The sequence below is a fragment of the Oncorhynchus clarkii genome, chromosome 1 (assembly GCF_045791955.1).
Source record: "Oncorhynchus clarkii lewisi isolate Uvic-CL-2024 chromosome 1, UVic_Ocla_1.0, whole genome shotgun sequence".
Lineage (NCBI taxonomy): Eukaryota > Metazoa > Chordata > Actinopteri > Salmoniformes > Salmonidae > Oncorhynchus > Oncorhynchus clarkii.
The window spans coordinates 32445491-32469514 of NC_092147.1; the positions used below are offsets into that span (position 1 = coordinate 32445491).

Consider the following 24024-nt stretch of genomic DNA (forward strand, 5'->3'; position numbering starts at 1 on the left):
AGTATTTTTGAGTGTGGTATTACTGTACTGTATTGTATTATACTGTATTATAGGACTGGAATTACTAACCTATTTCAATGAAGCTCGGAGAGAACATGCGATGCTGGTGCAGGATATGTGTTCAACAAGTCGGTTTGTGATATTTCTGCCCTGCTAGAGCTGCCCTGGTCAACTGTAAGTGCTGTTATTGTGAAGAGGAAACATCTAGGAGCAACAACGGCTCTTCCGCAAAATGGTAGGCCACACAAGCTCACAGAACGGAACCTCTGAGTACGGAAGCGTGTTGCGCGTAAAAATAGTCTCACTCACTACCGAGTTTCAAACTGCTTCTGGAAGTAATGTGAGCACAATAACTGTTCGTCTGGAGCTTCATCGAATGGGGTTCTGCTGAGGAGCCACACACAAACTTATGATCACCATGCGCAATGCCAAGAGTCGGCTAGAGTGGTGTAAATCTCGTTGCCTTTGGACTCTGGAGCAGTGAAAATGCCTTCTCTGGAGTGATGAATCACGCTTCACCATCTAGCAGCCCTACGGACTAATTTTGGTTTGGCTGATGCCAGGAGAACGCTACCCGCCCCAATGCATAGTGCTAACTGTAACGTTTGGTCTGTGGCTGTTTTTCATGGTTCGGCCAAAGCCCCTTAGTTCCAGTGAAGGGAAATCTTAGCGTTATAGCATACAATGGCATTCTAGACGATTCAGTGCTTCCAACTTTGTGGAAACAGTTTGGGGAAGGCCCTTTCCTATTCCAGCATGACAATGCCCGTGCAAAAAGAGGTCCATACAGAAATGGTTTGTCGAGATCGGTGTGGAAGAACTTGACTGGCCTGCAAAAAGCCCTGACCTCAAACCCATCGAACACATTTGGGATGAATTGGAACACCAACTGCAAGCCAGCTTAATCACCAAACATCAGTGCCCGACCTCCCTAACGCTCTTCTGGCTGAATTGAAGCAAGTCCCCGCAACAATGGTCCAACATCTATTGGAAATCCTTCTCTGAAGAGTGGATGCTGTTATAGCAGCAAAGGGGGGACCAACTCAATATTAATGCCCATGCTTTTGGAATGAGATGTTTGAAAAGCAGGTGTCTACATACTTTTGGTCGTGTAGTGTGTGCGGATCTATATTCAGTTGAAGTTGGAAGATGACATACAGTGCCTTGCGAAAGTATTCGGCCCCCTTGAACTTTGCGACCTTTTGCCACATTTCAGGCTTCAAACAGAAAGATATAAAAATGTATTTTTTTGTGAAGAATCAACAACAAGTGGGACACAATCATGAAGTGGAACGACATTTATTGGATATTTCAAACTTTTTTAACAAATCAAAAACTGAAAAATTGGGCGTGCAAAATTATTCAGCCCCTCTACTTTCAGTGCAGCAAACTCTCTCCAGAAGTTCAGTGAGGATCTCTGAATGATCCAATGTTGACCTAAATGACTAATGATGATAAATACAATCCACCTGTGTGTAATCAAGTCTCCATATAAATGCACCTGCACTGTGATAGTCTCAGAGGTCCGTTAAAAGCGCAGAGCATCATGAAGAACAAGGAACACACCAGGCAGGTCCGAGATACTGTTGTGAAGAAGTTTAAAGCCGGATTTGGATACAAAAAGATTTCCCAAGCTTTAAACCCCCAAGGAGCACTGTGCAAGCGATAATATTGAAATGGAAGGAGTATCAGACCACTGCAAATCTACCAAGACCTGGCCGTCCCTCTAAACTTTCAGCTCATACAAGGAGAAGACTGATCAGAGATGCAGCCAAGAGGCCCATGATCACTCTGGATGAACTGCAGAGATCTACAGCTGAGGTGGGAGACTCTGTCCATAGGACAACAATCAGTCGTATATTGCACAAATCTGGCCTTTATGGAAGAGTGGCAAGAAGAAAGCCATTTCTTAAAGATATCCATAAAAAGTGTTGTTTAAAGTTTGCCACAAGCCACCTGGGAGACACACCGAACATGTGGAAGAAGGTGCTCTGGTCAGATGAAACCAAAATTGAACTTTTTGGCAACAATGCAAAACGTTATGTTTGGCGTAAAAGCAACACAGCTGAACACACCATCCCCACTGTCAAACATGGTGGTGGCAGCATCATGGTTTGGGCCTGCTTTTATTCAGCAGGGACAGGGAAGATGGTTAAAATTGATGGGAAGATGGATGGAGCCAAATACAGGACCATTCTGGAAGAAAACCTGATGGAGTCTGCAAAAGACCTGAGACTGGGACGGAGATTTGTCTTTCAACAAGACAATGATCCAAAACATAAAGCAAAATCTACAATGGAATGGTTCAAAAATAAACATCCAGGTGTTAGAATGGCCAAGTCAAAGTCCAGACCTGAATCCAATTGAGAATCTGTGGAAAGAACTGAAAACTGCTGTTCACAAATGCTCTCCATCCAACCTCACTGAGCTCGAGCTGTTTTGCAAGGAGGAATGGGAAAGAATTTCAGTCTCTCGATGTGCAAAACAGATAGAGACATACCCCAAGCGACTTACAGCTGTAATCGCAGCAAAAGGTGGCGCTACAAAGTATTAACATAAGGGGGCTGAATAATTTTGCACGCCCAATTTTTCAGTTTTTGATTTGTTAAAAAAGTTTGAAATATCCAATAAATGTCATTCCACTTCATGATTGTGTCCCACTTGTTGTTGATTCTTCACAAAAAAATACAGTTTTATATCTTTATGTTTGAAGCCTGAAATGTGGCAAAAGGTCGCAAAGTTCAAGGGGGCCGAATACTTTCGCAAGGCACTTTTTGCGAATAGCAAAAATAAAGAAAAACCCTGGAATGAGTAGGTGTGTCCAAACTTTTGACTGTTACATAAAAATATATATATATATATATGAATCTTGAACAGTATTATCTGTTTTGGAGGCAATTTTAAAGGAATAGATTGCGAGAAAGATTGCAATAGTGTGCAGGCTTATTCATTGATCCAAAGCAATGATTTTCAAGTGATAGGCTGTTTTAACAACAACAAAAAAAAATCTCTACAATTAAAAAGTTAAGGTGACCCCCGAAAGCCAGATGGAGATGTGTAAATTAGATAAGCATAATAAGCATAATTAGCATAATCTATGCTGCCAACTAGTGTAACAGGGTTATATTGGTGATTCCCCTTACCACTTTATTGTTAAGCCAATGGGTTTTTGGTTTTAGTTTTGTCTTGCCTTCACCTACTCAACATGGTATCTTATTGGCTGGTTTGCGTGGCTTGCTTATGAGGGAGGATGTTTCATTAGAATCGTCCCAGTGAACAAGCACCAAACCAGCAGTAAGTTGTTGGTTGCAAAGCACTATGTCAAAAGTGATTTTTATACTCCCAAGTGATGATTTAAATGTACAATTTATATCAAATTGTTTGCAAATGTTATTAGAATATGATTTAGTGTTTTTTGGTGCATGTTTGTTGTGCATTTTGTTGTAGAGAATTCCAGCTAATACTAGCTAGCAACTTCCTGTGTCTGGTGGGGGGGTTCGTATATATTTTGTACAGTGCGTGAGTGCAGAGGTGGATGGTGAGCCGTGCCTTGCATGATGTGCAATTTTGTGCTGTTTCTATCAGAATAAATCTCCATGACTGGTGCTACAAGTTGGAGTTTGTGTCGATGATTGATTGTACACAACGCAAGAAGAGTACTGTTACACTAGCTCTCAAAGTCACACTTCAGAATTAGACGTTCATCCATGTTTCTCAAATGTCAAATTTCGAGGTTGTTACAAACGTCAAATTTCAAGTGTTTAAGGTTAAGTTTAGGCTTTAATTCAACATTTTTAAGGTTTGGTTTAAATGTATTAATTAACTATGAAATCTTAAGGTTAGGCATTAACTCTGAATGGTTAATGCAAGGGTTAAGGTTTGGGATAGGCTTTCTATCGCTGGATTCGAAATTCCAACTTTTGGAATCCGAGGTAGATCCACCATCCCTGTGCCTTAGACTGCTGTGCCTCTCAGGGATTGTGCATGCAGATAGAAGGCCATAGAGAAGACAGATTTAGACATTGCATACAATTGAACAGTTCCATTTCACATCATGCTGTTCATAGAAATAATTTATTATAATATACCGGTTTTCTCGCAGGTATTTATCCCGTGAAAAGGAAGTGGGTTTGGGCAGGAAATCTCGGTAACCCGTTTCCCGGTATTCAACCCTAGTCAGGGATCAGCGGTTTATTGTTTATGTTAAAGAGACTCAGAGGGATCATCCCTCTCTCACACTCAAACTCACACTCACACACACACACTCGCTGTGCGTCAGTGATGGGTCCTCCTCTGAATTCCCCTCTTCTTATCATCCAGGAATGTCTGGGAAAGAATTCTGTTGGTCACGTTCCAAACATAATTTCTCTGTCAGTGGAGGTGTGAGGGTGTATGTGAGGGAGAGAGAGAGAGAGAAAAAGAGAGCGAGAAACCATACACACCTGTGGTAGGCTCAATATGCTAGGCTGACTGTATCTCTTACACTGTTATATAAACTCTACGCTTCTTCTTTGCGTGTGTTTAGTGGTGACAGAGATGCAGCGGTGCTGACTGTCAGACAGGAGGGGAGTTTCTGTAGGAACCCAGACAGAGATACATACGGCCCCTGGTGTTACACTAACAGCACTGCTATACCCTGGGACTACTGCAGCATCAAACTATGTGAGTCTCACACACACACACACACACACACACCTGCTGTAGTGGCATCATCACTATGTTGTCACTGAGACCTGAGACCTCCATCTTGTGTTTCATCCTCTGTCATACAGGTGAATCATCAGAGAACACCATTCCACAGAGAGGTCAGTCCTTCAACTCACGCCTTCTGGTTTTCATCTTGTGCCTCTTCGGGTAAACCAAGTTTTTTCAACATAGTTTCCTCTTTCTAAACTTGTCAGTGGAGGTGTCCAAGGTGTTGTGTTTCATCCATAAGAGGACCAGGATAGTAGGAGGAGCTCCAATTGCCATTACAGATGGAAGCTGGATGGTCAGCATACAGAAAGGGTAACCACACATAGACACACAATTGGCTTTGTATCTCTGTATTATATAGGTGTAAACTGCTCTTGTGGCAGATGTATAGACCATCTGTCCCAGTGTTGGAGTTGGCAAAGATCCATCCCCAGTGTGTGATATCATGTGTGTTGTGTTTCTTCACCAGGTCCAGTCACTGGTGTGGAGGTTCTCTTATACGGGAGGAGTGGGTTCTCACTGACAGACAGTGTTTCTCCTCATGGTAACTGGACCTCTAGCTCTCTCTCTCTCTCTCAATATTCATTTTTAGCTCTATTCCTTTCTTCCTCTGTACCTATTTCTTTCTTATACTTACATTTACCTGTCTCCAACCAGTGTTCCAGACCTGAGTGAGTACCGTGTTTGGTTGGGTGTGTCAGACCTCCGTGGCTCGGCTCCTAACAGCTCCTTCAGACAGGAAGTCTCCATATCCCATGTGGTCTGTGGTCCTGAGGGCTCCAACCTGGCCCTCATACGGCTGGCCAAGTGAGTGCATAAACAGAAATATACAAACACAGCTGGTCGATTTACATAGTTCTACTCCTGAAATAACTTTTTGTTGATGTGATTATGTCTTTGTCTCTGTAAGGCCTGCCCTCCCTGCCGACAGTGTTCACACCATTCAGCTGCCGGTGGCTGGGTGCTCTATTGCTGAGGGTACGATGTGTAGCATGTATGGATGGGGCGAAACCAAAGGTACACACACATACCATCATACCCATCAGGATTTTATCATCTAGATAAGGAACTGGTTATTCATTAGCTCTACTGATCAAAATCTCCCCACTTCTCTCACTCAGGGACGGGTCATGAGGGTGTTCTGAAGGTGGTCCATCTGCCCATGGTCAGTAATGAGAGGTGTAGAGAACAACACAGAGGGAACCTCCACATCACAGACACCAAGATCTGCGCTGGGGGGAGGAGGGATGAGGGGGTCTGTGAGGTAAGGAGGCTGGTGAACTGCTAATGAAATGTTCTGCACTGAAACACTTGAACAGAGTTTGCCCTCACCAGGAGAGTACTGTATGTCCTTACTAATGTATGTTTTATGTCTCTCTCCGTCAGAGGGACTATGGCGGCCCCTTGGTGTGCCAGGAAGGAGAGAGCAGGGTCATAGTGGGAGTCAGTGTCCATGGCAGAGGCTGTGCCCGTGCCAACCGCCCTGGCATCTTCATCAACATCCCCTTCTACACACAGTGGATCCACAAGGTGTTCAGACACTACCCTGAACCTCAGATCAACTAGAGACAAACTTTTATCCCATCATCAACTAGAGGCCCAACCTTGAGACATCCTACAACCAGTGGATCCATAAGATCTTCAGACACTATCCTGACCCTTACCCTGATCTGACCAACCAGAACCACCTTGATATAGATAAGTCCAGTAAGGAACAGCTGAGTCCTTGTGCATTTGAAAGGGGGGAAAATCCAGCCGTATTGTAAATAGCAGACGCAACTCCAGACTTGATGTTGGACTGCTAAAAGACTCATCATGGGCTGTGGAGTGGAACATAATTGTGTTGATAAGACTGCTGGATTGACCTTTAGATAATATAAATATGTAGTGTTACAAACATGCTACTAAGGACAACAGAGGTGTGGATATGTTGTCGGCCAACGACCATGTCCTGAAGCTGGTAAGGTTTGGAGTCAGAAAGACGCTGTAGATAAGATGGTAAAAGTGGGAATACACTTGATTCCGGACGTTACTTGAATGTACTGAAAACCAAAAGGCAGCAGCTCTCCACTTCTGTAGTGTGCTTCTGTAGGGCACTGTCAAGGGAACTAAAATACAGTTGGGTTGTTCCACCAATTTGGTGCCTTTTGAGAAGTGTAAAACATTTAATTTGACCAAATTGTAACATTCTGCCACAAAGAGCACATGTTCAACTTAAAAAATAAAACATTTCCCCATCTCAAGAGGTTAAATAAAAAATGATGATTTCATCTTAAGTCAGCCATAAAACCCTTGTGAAAGCGGGATGGAAGCGTCAATTGAATGCCAGCTTCACAAAATGTTTTAAATTGTTAAAACATTTCTAGCCTGTCTATCTATGGGTAACAGGGTTGACGTGTTATGCTTGACCGGCTCAGTTTTCCACCACAAAACACCAGAAAATTGCCAAAAATAGTATAACCAGCTCACCTGCTTTTACACTATGATTTGACTATTAGATGTTCAATGTTTCTTTTGATTAAAATATTTATGTAGGAATAGTTTCACCATATTAAAATTAGAGTTCAGGTTTGACCTTAAAATGAGGGACAGAGGTAAATGAATCACAAATTACATGAAATAAATAATAATCTTCAGAAATGACTTTACAAAGCAACAAAAATAACTAGGGCTTTACAATGATGGTGAAAACATGGAGAAATGTGGTTAAGGGGGTTAAAATCATCCTAGAAGTCACAGAGGGTTCATGAAAAAACATGTAAAAAGGCAGACTTTATCAAGTCTTTATTCCTATAAAAATCTGATATAGTGAATATATTGACATATTTAATTCTCCATGTGGTCTATATTAAAGGGCACTTCATTTAATGTAACAGACTTTCAAAATGCACCATTTCTACTTTAATATCAAAGGGAAGCGAAAGGCTCTCTTTTCGTGGAACAACCCAGATCTGTACATCTGAGGGCATTTTACTGTACTATGCCTATACGTGTCTCAGTGTAAATAGTTTTCTGAGTGTAAATCTGACAGGCTGAATGTGATATGGGTCTTATAGACCTGTGAGAGGATGGGGACGTTGGCCTTTTTAGGAACACGGAAAGATCAACATGAAGTCGTTGAAGGTAAATACATGTATGTGTAAATATGTTTTATTTCTGTGTATGTATTGTAAAGGTCAAAGGGTATGCAGCTACAAGGCTTTCCAGTTTCCACTGACCCTCTCCCTCTCCTTTCTATCAATTTAACTCTCAATAACTCTCCTTGTCATCTATTCTCCCCTTCTCTCTTCCTGCAGTGATGTATTCTGTTTGATACACACACAATCAGTATGACTGATTGTGTGTGTGTGTTTGTATGTTCTTGTGTGTGCGAGTGGGTTCTGTGAATTCTATCAGAGTGAGTTATATTCCCTCACCTCCCTCAGCCTCTGGCAGACATCCAGTAACTATCTACTCTGGAAATGAATTTTCACAGAATCTGTCACTGCAAACTGTTATCAAAATGGAGCTGTTGGCTACTGTATGTTCAGTGTTACTGTGAGAGTATTAGCCTCTATCTCTATCACACATTGATCTGACTATTTCACCTGTGAATGTGAGTGGTCCCTCAAACAAGTATAGCTTTAATTGTTTTTTGTGTGTATTTGTAAATGTAGTGAAGTTGCATTCTGTGTCTGTGTGTATATGTGTGATGTGAATTTTTTATGCTGCTATACAAGGTTGTAAAATATTACATTATATGTACATGTATACTATAGGCTACTGTTCATATGTTGTTTTTAATTTGAATACTCCATGTCAATATTACAGTACTATGATATACCTGTAGTACACAGTGTTCCTATCTTAATGTATCTGTAAGTTAATCATTGAATACTATTTTAATGTGTTTATATTTTAGTGTTACAGTATATTACGTCATGGTACCATACCCACATACAATGAGTTTGTTCATTTATTTTGCATTAGGTGGTTGTGAGTGCAATCATTAGGCCTAATTTCAATGTTTTAGCGAGAATTTGATGCGTTCATCACCAGGCGTTATAACAGTAGACCTAGGCTTCAATTCGATTCAGAAAGCATCCATCAAAGGATGGAAGGAAGATGTATTTGACACGTATCTCACATAGGTCTGTAATGCATATTGAAAACTCCAACACTGACATACATGGGACAAGAAAATAAAAAGGTAGGCGCTAATGTCTATAAAAAAAGTATGGAAATGTATGCACTCACTACTGTAAGTAAAATAAAATAACAATAATAATGGCGCTGGAGGGGAGGGCTGCCATTTTACGGACTCCTAACCAACTGTGTTATTTTGTTTTAATCGCATTGTTTGTAACTCATTTTGTACATACTGTTGCTTCTACCGTCTCTTATGACCGAAAAGAGCTTCTGGACATCAAAATAGCAATAACTCACCTCAAACTGGACAAAGATTTTTCTTTAATATGTCCGATGCAAAGGATATACTGCTTTGTCAAGAAAAAGCCCAAATCCTTGTCAGTGTGAAGAAAAGAGTAGAAAAAGGGTGAGGAGGGAGAGCGGTGTGCCTTGTATAAATTCACAGATGAGTAGGTAAACCACCACTACCCTCGGAATTATTGGCCAATGTGCTATCATTGGAAAACAAACTAAACAATCTGCGATTAAGACTATCCTACCAACGATATATTAAAAACTGTAATATCTTATATTTCACAGAGACTTTACTGAACACCGACAATAGATAAATGAATACATTTAAAAAATATATATATGTAATTAAGGATTTTTTGTGGATGTTTGCTTTTGCGTTCAATTTGTAGCCTACTGTAGAAGAAGCCTGGTGGGAGGCCGGGAGCAAATTGTTGGCCAGCCTCAAGGTCTGTCAGAGGGCGCTATTATTCCTTACAACATTCACCCTCTGATGTCCCAATGCAACTAAAATAAAAACGTAGAAAATATGTCTTAATATAACACAATGCTAGTGGCTATTTCTAATTCCTGAGGTTGCGTATGGAGCTCAGTCAGGTTGCAGCAGTCTGTTGTTAACCCATAGCTTTAGATGGAGAATTCTAATGCCCAAAAGCATATTTTAGCATGGGCTGCACCATTGAGGACTTTCACCATTTTGAAGTACTGGGTGGGACTTCCTATCGAAGGGTTGGTTGATAACGTCACAAAAATTATACAATCTGCCATGTGAGGAATCTATGGTGGCTCGTTTCAACTCATTGTCATTGCTACCATGTCTGGTTTGTGGTGTTTTGACTCATGTGAAGTCTATGCTAATATGGCAAAAATATTGTTAGCTAGCTAACAAAGAACTGTAGCAATGTATTTGAGAGACAACAAGTGCTCATTGTGAAAATGTGTTTCGGTTTTCAATAAATATGTGGAGACAAAATATAGTTTACATGTTGTCAACAATCTAGGCCAACCTCATCTGTTTTGCCACATAGTTGTGCACGCATTGGTTTTATTGCACGGGTCGGTTTTGTTGCTAAACAAACCACCCGTCTAGTTGTTAAGGAAGGATCATATAATTCCATCCAGGTCACCAGGAGGGATCAGCCAAGTAATTATACTGGTGAGAAAACATTCCATAACTGCAGCTGGCTGTAAACAGCCAACCTTGGCTTTATACCCATTCAAACAACACACTCCAGGTGGCACTATGCATCTGTTCAGTTTGTTTTCCAACACATAGAAGTAGTAAAATAAGAAACTTCAGGTGGCAGTATGCATCTGTAACAGTTGTTGAAGTACTATGTGAATTTCACCAGGTTCATATATCAATATGTTGTGTTGATTTGTTATGCATGCCTGCATCCTGGGAGAAGGGGAGTGTGTACTTACGTTTTGCCCGGCGTGCTCGTGCTCAAATCATTTTGATGCACTGAGAGAGGTAGGCACGCTTTTTCTGTCTTCAGAAAAGTTTGATTCTTTTAAGTACAAAGTCATACACACAATGTTTTGTTCATGAATAATGATGTATATTTAGAGGTTACTCATAAATGGATGGTATTGTTAAGATGCACTTGTAATTGTACTTTTTAGGACGATATCAATATTCTGAATTCAACATGTGGTTAATAGCTAGCTAAGGTATTAGCAGGCTATTGTATGTGTGAACGATGGCTAGCTCCTCGAATGATCCCAGTCCCTCCTATTGTGCATCTGTTGTAGAAAGAGGCGACGATTCTCAGAACAGATGTGCTCTACAAATGTTTTATTTCCTTTTGGATGCAGGTATGTGGTTTTATCAATGTAAAATATGTTATGTATAATAAGGAGAGAGTGTATTAATTTTTGTATTTAAAATCATTTTGATGCACTGAGAGAGAAAGAGGCGACGATTCTCAGAACAGATGTGCTCTACAAATGTTTTATTTCCTTTTGGATGCAGATGCAAGATGCAGAGAGTCAATTCTGCTTGATTAAAACTACCTGATCTCCAAAGTCCACGTTTATGGTCTCTATCAACCACACACAACGCAGAGTTACAGCGGTGTAGTATAGCACCGGCTACATTGGTGCCGTGACCCGGATTCATCGTTGATCGACGTCAGCTCAATCACCGCGGCGCTGCTGCTCTAGAGACTAAAAATATCATTGAGGTACTCTTGCCGCCTTGTGGCAGAAATCGGAACTACAGTTTTTTTTTCTTTTCTTTTTTCTGACAACGATGTATTGAGAGCGCTGTTTATCGTTAACCAACATAGAAGTGTGTTCATCAACAGACATTTTAACGTAACTTTAGTGGCATGGCATCTTATAATGGTGATGAACCCAAATTCACTGCTGGGAGGGGGAGGTTTTTCTCATACTCTGATCAAACCCCGGTAAAGTGTGTAGGTGCAGGAGGTTCCCCCATGTTTTGCTCCACAAAAAAATTGGATGAAAGCCCTTCATCTAGTGTTAATCCAAATGCCCCTGTAGATGGTCTAGCTGAGCTGGTCACTCAGCTAGCCCGGGAAATAGGGAGCTCCATTAGGGAAGAACTACAGAGTGGCAGGTCCAGTACTTATGAGCCACCAGTAAGTACAGAAAAGATAAGTGATCATCATTCAGACTCAGTAGGATATGTAGATCTCAGTCAAATTAAGTTCATCATGCAATCAGACATAAAGGAACCTCCTACATATAGAGGAGATGGTACAGACAAATGCTCCATTCATGAATGGGAGGAGTTGATGAGAATATACTTGAGGAGAAAGGGTTGTCTTGTTGGGGAACAATCAGATGAGTTGATTAGTCGATTATCTGGCAAAGCAAGAGACATGGTAAAGATAAATTTACGCAATGAGACAACAGTTGATCCTACAGAGAAGCCAGAGATTGTATTTGACATTCTGAAACAGAATTTCAGTGAATTGGCCTATTCGTGCATGCCCTTGGCTGATTTTTACAATACTAAACCTGTACCCGGAGAGGCTGTTATGGAGTACTGGGTTCGATTGAACAAGGCTGTAGATGTCGCTGACGAGGGCCTTAAGAGACAAGGTAAGAAGATTGACAGCTCCAACTCTGATGTCGTTAGGATGTTTGTAACATACTGCCCTGACCCCAAACTGGCAGCAGTATTCCAATACAAGTCTGCTGAGAAATGGACTGCGAGTGAAGTACAGGAGAGAATCTATGAACATGAACGCCGCAGGAAGGCCACCATGTGTCAATCTACCGCTGTATCCTCAAAGCAAGTAACAGTACATCCCCAGATAACTCCATGTGAAGGCGGGGTCAATGCTGGTACGTGCAGTGACACTTCTCTCACATCAAGCGCCAAACAAGATGGGCAGAGTGCAAGTATCGAGAGACTCATTCACCTGCTTGAACGTACCTTAGAGAAGAGCATACCACCCGTTATGGTTTCACAGACACAGGCCAAGGCACCATCTTTCCCCACCCAGCCCTTCAGGCGTAGGGAATGCAGGGTTTGTGGCTCAACAGATCACTCCACTGTGATGCACTGTAGACATGAGAACCTGTGCCTCCTGTGCTTTTCCCCAGATCATTGGAAGTCAAATTGTCCTAAACCGGGGGAACGCTATGCCAATCCCGGTGGTGAAAGACGCCCACCACAACAGCAGAGAAACTCACCACCACAGCAGCAACCGTTAAACTGACACGCCCACAGGTGAAGGGGGGAAATGTGGGTGTTCAACTGTCTACCCCCAAGAAAGAATTTGATGATCTTGAGAAAACGTATGAGATTTTGTGCTCTGATGCGAAAGAAGGAGAGAAAATTGTTATGTTAGGTTCACAAGAAGTTGAGGCTTTTTCAGATTTGTTTTACACCTCTGTGTCTGTACATGGGAAAGTGCAGCTTAAGGGCATGCTTGACACTGGGTCTATGGCCTGTACATTAAGTGAACATGCGGAGCAGAGACTTTTGGAAGCAGGTGCCCTTCCTCAGCATTATCAGCCTCCCACAGAGTTAGTATTAGTGGGGTGTGGGGGGAAGAAGACCTCAACAAAGTGTTTCTATGATTTGGAGATGCAAATCTATGGGATTGATGTTAAAGTGCCCACTCTAGTTGTTCCTGGACAGCGTGATGATCTCATCCTGGGATCGAATGTCATTAAGCATCTATTGCATGAGATGAAAGGCACGGATGAATACTGGAAGCTCGTCAACAACATGGATGGCCAGACCCACTCACCAGAGGGTGAGCAGTTTCTGCAGATGATGACAAGTGTCACAAGATGGAAGGGACAGCAAGTCGATGGCAAGATTGGGACAGTGAAGCTCACTCAAGCTGTGACTCTTTCGCCCAAGACTGAACACTTAGTTTGGGGTAAACTTCCTAAAAATGTGGCATTGTCTCCAGGCAGCACTGTAATAGTCGAACCTACCAGGTCAAAGGTCATGCCCAGAAACATACTCGTGGGTAGAGTTATTACACCCATGTGGGGAGATGGCTGGGTGCCTTTAAAGGTAGTAAACTGTTCTGACAAACATCTCACCCTAAGACGTAACATGAAGTTGGCAGATGTGTCTACATGCTTGGCTGTTGAGGATGCAACAATATTTCAGGGCCTTCATGAGGTGAGGAAAACCCCAATGGAACAGAAGCAGGATGACAATGGCTGCCACAATCTGAAACAAAGACTGTCTGATCTAGGATTAGTAGACATTGACATTGATGGATGCCAGGTAGCTGACCAGTGGAAGGAAAAGCTTGTGAATACCATCACAAAATATGAAGACATCTTCTCAAGACATAATCTGGACTGCGGAGAAGCCAGGGGTTATGTTCACCGTATCCACCTGGTTGATGACAGACCCTTCCGGCTACCATACAGAAGAGTTCCGCCTGCTCATTACCTGAAGCTGAGGAAGGTATTGACAGATATGGAAGAAGTAGGTCTTATACGCAAGTCAGTTAGTGAGTATGCCTCCCCTTTAGTCATGGTATGGAAGAAAGACGGGAGTCTGAGGTTATGCACTGACTTCAGGTGGATGAATGCACGAACGGTGAAGGACGCTCATCCCCTTCCTCATCAAGCAGATTGCCTCGCAGCCCTTGGTGGCAGTGCATTTTTCAGCACCATGGACTTGACCTCAGGATTTTATAACATTCCAGTTCACGAAGAGGACAAGAAGTACACAGCCTTTACCACACCAATGGGACTTTATGAGTACAATCGCATGCCACAAGGTCTGTGTAACAGCCCGGCCTCTTTCATGAGAATGATGTTGAGTATATTTGGGGACCTAAACTTCTCAAATCTCCTTTGTTACTTAGATGACTTGTTGGTCTTTGCACCCACCGAGGAACAGGCTCTACAGCGACTTGAAGTTGTGTTTAGCCGTCTAAGAGCCAACAATCTCAAGCTAGCACCCAAAAAATGCCACTTTCTACAAAGAACAGTGAAATTCCTCGGACATATCATTAAAGAGGACGGTGTGTCAGTGGATCCTGAGAAGGTGGAGGCCATTGCCAAGATGAGCCAAGCTCAGCTGATGGAGGCAGATGGATGCACTCCCTCTGCTCGGAGGCTGAAATCCTTCTTGGGTATGGTATTATATTACCAGCACTTCATTCCTGACTGTTCTGCTATAGCCAGACCTTTGTTTGCACTCACTGGGGGTCAAAAGAGAAGAGGAAGAGATGGGAAGAAGGGCAACAGTGGGATTTTCCGGAAGCTGACGCTATCGGATTGGACTGAGGAGTGTGTCGTTGCATTCCAGAAGCTGAAGGATGCTCTTTTGAATTGTGTCATGCTAGCTCACCCTGATTTCGAGAGGCCGTTCATTCTCTTCACTGACGCTTCCTTGGATGGTCTTGGGGCTGTGCTTTGCCAAGTACCTGAAGGTGAAGATAAGGCAAGGCCCATAGCATTTGCGAGCAAGACACTGAGTAAGTCGCAGAGAAGGTACCCGGCACACAGACTTGAATTTCTAGCACTGAAATGGAGTGTGTGTGAGAAATTCAGTCACTGGCTTAAGGGGCACGAGTTCACTGTCTGGACAGATAGTAACCCGTTAACGTACATCATGACAAAACCCAAGCTGGACGCTTGCGAGCAAAGATGGGTTGCCAAGCTGGCACCGTACAACTTTGATTTGAAGCGTATCCCAGGCAGCAAGAACACAGTAGCAGATGCACTGAGCCGCGATCCCTTTGCAGTGACTGTCGCGCAGAGACTGATGAGGGAGTCCTACCTAGCACTTCTGTCTGAGGCTGTTGGGACACTGAATGATGATGTCCAAGATGCCTTCCGTTGGGCTTCTTATCCCCAGGAGATAACCTCTTTGACCACTGCTGAAGTGAAGGCCATATGTCAGCTCCATATTGACTGGGAATGTTCAATGGAGATGCAAGCAATCCAGCTTGGTTCCAACACCCAACGGCTGCTTTCTCCTGGTATTGACACTTTGCCTGAACTCTCGCACGAGGAACTTCGAGATTTCCAGCTGCAAGACTCTGTGACTTCCAAGGTCATCCCTTTCGTCTTCAATAAGAAACGGCCCACCAGACGAGATCGATACAGTGTTTCTTCTAAAGTGTTGTTGCTGATGAAACAGTGGGATCGCTTGATCCTAAGAGAGGGAGTTCTGTATCGTGTCATTAAGGAGAGTCACACAAACAGGAGAAGGTTCCAGTATGTCTTGCCAGAGGTGTTGAGACTCAAAGCGATGACTGGCATTCACGACCTTGCAGGACATCAAGGCCAAGCTAGAACTCTAGCTCTGGCCAGGCAGAGATTTTTCTGGCCGGCAATGGAGAGAGACATCAAGGAGTATGTGCGCTGCTGCCAGAGATGCGTTCTAGCAAAGACACCAGAGCCAGCGGCTAGAGCCCCGTTAGAGAGCATCAAAACTTGCTCTCCCATGGAGTTGGTGTGTTTGGATTTTTGGACAGCGGAAGACAGTAAGAAGAACTCAGTTGATGTTCTGGTGGTGACTGACCACTTCACTAAACTTGCCCATGCATGGCCATGCAGAAACCAGACAGCCAAGCAAGTAGCTCGTAAACTGTGGGATCATGTCTTCTGTGTCTACGGCTTTGCATCAAGGATCCATACTGATCAAGGCGCAAATTTTGAGAGTGAGCTAATAGCAGAACTGCTTAAGCTCTCCGGTGTCCAAAAGTCCAGAACCACAGCATATCACCCAATGGGGAATGGAGAAACTGAACGCTTCAACAGGACTTTAGGTAGCATGCTCAGGAGTCTGCCCTTGAAAACCAAAGAACATTGGCCTGAACAAATCCAGTCATTAACATTTGCCTACAATGCCACTGTTCACGAGACTACGGGCTATGCTCCATTCTTTCTCATGTTTGGTAGAGTCCCTCGGCTACCAGTGGATGTTATGTTCCGCAATGTTTTGGATGACTCCAGTGTTGTGGATTGCAACAAGTATGTCGAGACTCTGATCACTGGGCTGAAGGAAGCTATGAGTGTTGCCCAAAGGCACACTGACAAGCAACAGAGACGACAAGGTCGGGAGTATGACAAGCGGGTTAAAGGCATCGGTTTGTCCATGGGGGATCGTGTCCTCATCGCCAACAAGGGTGAAAGGGGCCGCCGCAAGTTGGCTGACAAGTGGAACCCCGAGATTTTCACAGTGACTTCAGTCAATCCACAAACTCACACGTACATAATCCAAGATCGTTATGGCAGAGAGAAAGTGGTTCACAGGAATCTACTGCTGCAGGTGAATTTCCTGCCATTTGAAATTGATGATTCAGTACACTTCAATGACAGTGATGCTGCAGGGCCTTCAATCAATGTAGATGCAGGAGAGGCCACCCACTCCGGCGATGGACTGGACAGGGAAGACATGGAGGACTCTGGGGAGGAAAGTGCATCCTGGCTGGCGGAGGATTCAAGCGATTACTCCGAACTCTGGACATCGGATGGAAAGTCAGACCCAGAAGAACCTTGTTTTCTTGAGGAAAATGACCGGGGAAGCACCTCTGAGATTCTGGAGCTGATTCCTTCAAACTCACCTCTGATCAATGATCTAAGGCCAGAGCCACCGTTAGTTACTATGGCCCCTAGCCCAGTGGCAGGTCGCACAAGGGCGGGGAGGGTAGTTAAACCAGTAAAGAGACTAATAGAGTCAACCCACCAGAAGGTGTAAGTTTAACATAGTACAGAGATGATTTAGTACAGGATTTTTTTTTAAGGCTAAGAATGTAGATATAGTGTAAGAGGCACTATGCATCTAGGGGCAGTTGAAGGCCTGACCAACTTTCGCTTGCCCTGAACCCTATGGGTAGCTTTGAGCTGAATTCAGAATTAAGCCTTGAGCTTGGTAGGTTATTTTGTTGTTTTACAAGGTTGGTGAAATTCAGGAGGGGTGAATGTAACAGTTGTTGAAGTACTATGTGAATTTCACCAGGTTCATATATCAATATGTTGTGTTGATTTGTTATGCATGCCTGCATCCTGGGAGAAGGGGAGTGTGTACTTACGTTTTGCCCGGCGTGCTCGTGCTCAAATCATTTTGATGCACTGAGAGAGGTAGGCACGCTTTTTCTGTCTTCAGAAAAGTTTGATTCTTTTAAGTACAAAGTCATACACACAATGTTTTGTTCATGAATAATGATGTATATTTAGAGGTTACTCATAAATGGATGGTATTGTTAAGATGCACTTGTAATTGTACTTTTTAGGACGATATCAATATTCTGAATTCAACATGTGGTTAATAGCTAGCTAAGGTATTAGCAGGCTATTGTATGTGTGAACGATGGCTAGCTCCTCGAATGATCCCAGTCCCTCCTATTGTGCATCTGTTGTAGAAAGAGGCGACGATTCTCAGAACAGATGTGCTCTACAAATGTTTTATTTCCTTTTGGATGCAGGTATGTGGTTTTATCAATGTAAAATATGTTATGTATAATAAGGAGAGAGTGTATTAATTTTTGTATTTAAAATCATTTTGATGCACTGAGAGAGAAAGAGGCGACGATTCTCAGAACAGATGTGCTCTACAAATGTTTTATTTCCTTTTGGATGCAGATGCAAGATGCAGAGAGTCAATTCTGCTTGATTAAAACTACCTGATCTCCAAAGTCCACGTTTATGGTCTCTATCAACCACACACAACGCAGAGTTACAGCGGTGTAGTATAGCACCGGCTACACATCCATTCAGTTTGTTTTCCAAATCAGAGTAAAATAATAAACTTCAGGTGGCAGTATGCACCCGTTCAGTTTGTTTTCCAACTAATAGTAAAATAATAAACTCCAGGTGGCAGTATGCATCCGTTCAGTTTGTTTTCCAACTCAGAGTAAAATAATAAACTTCAGGTGGCAGTATGCATCCGTTCAGTTTGTTTTCCCACTCATAGTCAAATAATAAACTCCAGGTGGCAGTATGCACCCGTTCAGTTTGTTTTCCAACTAATAGTAAAACGAGAAACTTCAGGTGGCAGTATGCATCCGTTCAGTTTGTTTTCCAACTAATAGTAAAATAATAAACTCCAGGTGGCAGTATGCACCTGTTCAGTTTGTTTTCCAACTAATAGTAAAACGAGAAACTTCAGGTGGCAGTATGCATCCGTTCAGTTTGTTTTCCAACTAATAGTAAAATAATAAACTCCAGGTGGCAGTATGCACCTGTTCAGTTTGTTTTCCAACTCATAGTAAAATAAGAAACTTCAGGTGGCAGTATGCATCCGTTCAGTTTGTTATACAACTCATAGAAGTGGTAAAATAAGAAACTCCAGGTGGCAGTATGTACCCATTCAGTTTGTTGGCGAACTCATAGAAGTAGTAAAAGAAGAAAATGAACTACTTCAAAATGGAGATAGCCTCAATGGTGCTGCCCGAGCTCTCACATTTGTTATAATGGAACAGATACAACGATGAAGTGTATGTGTTTAGACCACCACTTGCCTCATGCAGAGTGACACATCTCCTTTGCATAGAATTGGTCAGGCTGTTGATTGTGCCCTGTGGAATGTTGTCTCACTCCTCTTCAATGGCTGTGTGAAGCTGGTGGATATTGTTGGGAACTGGAACACGCTTTCGTACACATCGATCCAGAGCATCCCACACATGCTCAATTGATGATATGTCTGGTGAGTATGCAGCCCATGGACAAACTGGGACATTTCAGCTTCCTGGAATTGTGTACAGATCCTAGCGACATGGGTCCATTGTCATTCTGAAACATGAGGTGACGGCGGCGGATGAATGGCACGACAATGGGCCTCAGTATCTATTCACGGTATCTCTGTGAATTCAAATTGCCATCGATAAATGCAATCGTGTTCATTATCCGTAGCTTATGCTTGTCCATACCATAACCCCACCACAATGATGGGGCACTCTGTTCACAACGTTGACATCAGCAAACCGCTCGCCCACACGACATCATCTGCCCGGTACAGTTGAAACCGGGATTCATCCGTGAAGAGCACACTTCTCCAGCATGCCAGTCGCCATCGAAGGTGAGCATTTACCCACTGAAGTCGGTTACGACACGGAACTGCAGTCAGGTCAAGACCCTGGTGAGGACAACGAGTGTGCAGTCGAGCTTCCCATACACGGTTTCTGACAGTTTCTGCAGATATTATTTGGTTGTGAAAACCAACAGTTTCAGCAGCTGTCTGGGTGCCTGGTCTCAGACGATCCCGCAGGTGAAAAAGACAGATGTGGAGGTCCCAGGGTTTCTTGGTTACACGTAGTCTGCGATTGTAATGCCGGTTGGACGTACTGCCAAATTCTCTGAAACAATGTTTGAGGTGACTTATGGTAGAGAAATTAACATTAATTTCCCTGGCAACAGCTCTGGTGTACATTCCTGCAGGCACCGTGCCAATTAAACACTCCCTCAAAACTTGAGACATCGAGTGTCAAAGTGGTCTAAAGTACTGCATCGCAGTGCTTGAGGTGTCACTACAGACCTGGGTTCGATCCCAGGCTGTGTCACAACCAGCTGTGACCGGGAGTCCCATGGGCCATGCACAATTGGGTTGGGTTAAGGGAGGGTTTGGCCAGGGGGCTTTACTTGGCTCATCACGCTCTAGTGACTCCTTGTGGTGGCCCGGACTCCTGCAGGCTGACTTCAGTCATCAGTTGAACGGTGTTTCCTCCAGCACAATGGTGAAACTGTCTTCCGGGTTAAGTTGGCGGATGTAAAGAAGCATGGTTTGGGGGATCATGTTTCGGAGGATGCATGACTCAACCTCCGCCTCTCCCGAGCTCGTAGGGATAGTTGCAGCAATGACACAAGATTGTAATTGGGGAGAAAAAGGAGGTTAAAAAAATTAAAACTTGTGGCATTGTGTTGTGTGACAAAACTGCACATTGGTCTTTTATTGTCCCCAGCACAAGGTGAAACTGTGTAATGATCATGCTGTTTAATCAGATTCTTGATATGACACACCTGTCTAGTGGATGGATTATCTTGGAAAAGGTGTAAAAGGGGTTTAAACTAATTTGTGCACGGAATGTTAGACAAATAAGCTTTTTGTGCATGTGGATTATTTTTGGAATACTTTATTTCAGCTCATGAAACATGGAATCGACACTTTACATATTGCGTTTATATTTTTGTTCAGTATAGTAAAGGAGAAAACCGACATCTTTGCACCGTGAATGGAGGATGTTTTATGTACGAGCTGGTCGCGGTCAGTATCTGGTGTGAGTGTATAACCCACTGGGCAGGCTGAGTTGGGACATCAGAGGTCAAACAACGTCAGGAATAATAGCGCCCTTTGGTCGTATCTTGGGGCTGGTTGTTGGCTGAGTAAGCTAGTCTACAGTTGGTCGTGAATCAGCTGCCTGAAGTGTGCCTCATCATTAGCCTACTCCCAGTATGGAAATTACATATTTCATGTTTCACCTCAATGGCGGACGAGCTGCAGAAGCTGGTCAAACCCTCCTCAGATGCATCCTAAATTATGGTATTATTTCTAAGCTAGTTAGACTGAAATGCTGTGAGAAGGATCACCCGTCTAGCCTATTTATCGGCCAACAACTACTCTATGTGTGGAGTCATTATGGAACTCTGCTGTAGAGACACTGGTTGGCCACTGGGCTGTGCTAGCGTACAGGCAATATGTGGAGGATGAAGAAGACCTAAATATCTATGAGACACACACACACACAGGAACACACATTCAGGGTTCTCTTTGGCTCAGGACTGTGTGTTTGTCACAGCAGTGATGTTGAGCTAGAGCAGGGTCCTCTCCCTAACGGTGTCTTTAATGTTGGCTGCTCTTATAGCCCTGCACCCACATCATGGCCCACATAACCCACTCTGTATCCAAAAAAACGCTTAACAGGGACATGACTGAGAGACACTGAAACCCAGGGGAGAAAGAGGGGAGGAGGGGTGGAAAGGGAAGGGAGAGATAGGGAGAGGGAGAGGGGATTAAATACTGAATCCATTGATGTAGCATTAAAGGTCCAACGCAGCCATTTTTATCTCAATATCAAATCATTTCTGGGTAACAATTAAGTACCTCACTGTGATTGATTTAAAATTAAATTGTCAAAATAGCTTCTTAGCAAAGGGCAATTTCTCAAGCAAGAATTTTGCTAGCACTGTCTGGGAGTGGTTTGAGTGGGTAGGGGAAAACAAAAAAATAGTTGTTATTGGCAGAGAAGTTTGGAACTCTCTTTATATTGGTCGATTAAACCTCCATTCCAACCAGGTCATACACTAAAAGGGCATTATTGTCATTTTCACAATTTCACAGTATTATTCCAACCTCATATTGTGACCTGGCCAGTTTACTAGGAACACTCCCCTAGTATGGATTGGACCCCCCTTTGCATCCAGAACAGACTGAATTATTCAGGGAACGGATTCTACAGGGTGTCGGAAACTTTCGTTGCTCAATTGGTATCAAGGGACATAACGTGTGCCAGGAAAACATTCTCCACGCCACGGCCCCCCCTTGGGTTGTGCTGTAGGGGAGATCTTTGTGGGCTATACTCGGCCTTGTCTCAGGATGGTAAGTTGGTGGTTGAAGATATCCCTCTAGTCGTGTGGCGGCTGTACGTTGGCAAAGTGGGTGGGGTTATATCCTGCCTGTTTTGCCCTGTCCGGGAGTATCGTCGGACGGGGCCACAGTGTCTCCTTACCCCTCCTGTCTCAGCCTCCAGTATTTATGCTGCAGTAGTTTATGTGTCGGGGGGCTAGGGTCAGTCTGTTATATCTGGAATATTTCTCCAGTGTCCTGTGTGAATTTAAGTATGCTCTCATTCTTTCTCTCTTTCTATTTCTTTCTCTCTCTCGGAGGACCTGAGCCCTAGGACCATGCCTCAGGACTACCTGGCATGATGACTCCTTGCTGTCCCCAGTCCACCTGGCTGTGCTGCTGCTCCAGTTTCGACTGTTCTGCCTGCGGCTATGGAACCCTGACCTGTTCACCGGACGTGCTACCTTGTCCCAGACCTACTGTTTTCAACTCTCTAGAAACAGCAGGAGCGGTAGATATACTCTGAATGATCGGCTATGAAAAGCCAACTGACATTTACTCCTGAGGTGCTGACCTGTTGCACCCTCGGCAACCACTGTGATTATTATTATTTGACACCACCGCCACCAGCTTGTACCAGGCAGGATGGGCCCATTTGACAAATACTGCTTACTCCAAATCCTGACACTGCCATCAGCACGGCAGAACAGAAACCGGGGTTCGTCGGACCAGGCAATGTTTTTTCACTCCTCAATTGTCCAGAATTATTGATTACGTGCCCACTGGAGCCTCTACTTGTTTTTTTCCTGATGTGTGGTCATCTGCTGCAATAGCCGTTCCATAACATGGATCGACGAGTTGTGCGTTCCAAAATGCCGTTCTGCACACCACTGTTGTACTGCTCCACCTCTTGTCTGTTTGTGGCCTGCCTGTTCGCTTGCACAATACTTGCCATTCTTCTTTGACCTCACTCATCAACATGCTGTTTTCGCCCTCACAGGACTACATCTGACTGGACATTTGTTGTTTGTCGCACCATTATTGGTAAACCCTAGACACTGAAAAGTCCAGAAGGGCAGCCATATCTAAGATACTGGATCCGGCTCGCCAGGCACCGACGATCATACCACACTCAGTGGCTTGGGTAACTTGTTTTGCCCATTACTATTATATACAGTTGAAGTTGGAAGTTTACATACACTTAGGTTGGAGTCATTCAAACTAGTTTTCAACCACTCCACAAATTTCTTGTTAACAAAGTATAGTTTTGGCAAGTCGGTTAGGACATCTACTTTGTGAATGACACAAGTAATCTTTCCAACAATTGTTTACAGACAGATGATTTCACTTATAATTCACTATTTCACATTTCCAGTGGGTCAGAGGTTTACATACCCTATTTTGACTGTGCCTTTAAACAGCTTGGAAAATTCCAGAAAATGATGTCATGGCTTTAGAAGATTCTGACAGGCTAATTGGCATAATTTGAGTCCCTTGGAGGTGTACCTGTGGATGTATTTCAAGGCCTACCTTCAAACTCAGTGCCTCTTTGCTTGACGACATGGGAAAATCAAAAGAAATCAGCCAAGATCTCAGAAAAAAAATTGTAGACCTCCACAAGTCTGAATAATTCTTAGGAACAATTTCCAAATGCCTGAAGGTACCACGTTCATCTGTACAAACAATAGTACGCAAGTATAAACACCATGGGACCACGCAACCGTCATACCGCTCAGGAAGGAGACGCGTTCCTAGAGATGAACGTACTTTGGTGCGTTCACAGAACAACAGCAAAGGACCTTGTGAAGATTCTGGAGGAAACAGGTACAAACGTATCTATATCCACACTAAAACGAGTCCTATATCGACATAACCTGAAAATCCACTCAGCAATAAAGAAGCCAGACTACGGTTTGCAACTGCACATGGGGACAAAGATCGTACTT

The 24024-nt window shown here is 43.4% G+C and overlaps 1 protein-coding gene across 1 annotated transcript in view; it reads left to right on the forward strand.

Annotated features, from left to right (window-relative positions):
- The window catches only part of LOC139405954 (hepatocyte growth factor-like), a 28422-nt gene extending 19420 nt beyond the window's left edge, over positions 1-9002 (forward strand). The window contains exons 11-18 of the mRNA XM_071148412.1: positions 4526-4662; positions 4773-4805; positions 4902-5007; positions 5165-5239; positions 5353-5502; positions 5606-5712; positions 5817-5959; positions 6082-9002. Coding sequence (XP_071004513.1) covers positions 4526-4662; positions 4773-4805; positions 4902-5007; positions 5165-5239; positions 5353-5502; positions 5606-5712; positions 5817-5959; positions 6082-6261 — 931 coding nt within the window. The 3' untranslated portion in view covers positions 6262-9002. The remainder of the gene's footprint in view (positions 1-4525; positions 4663-4772; positions 4806-4901; positions 5008-5164; positions 5240-5352; positions 5503-5605; positions 5713-5816; positions 5960-6081) is intronic.
- Positions 9003-24024: the final 15022 nt, after the last annotated feature.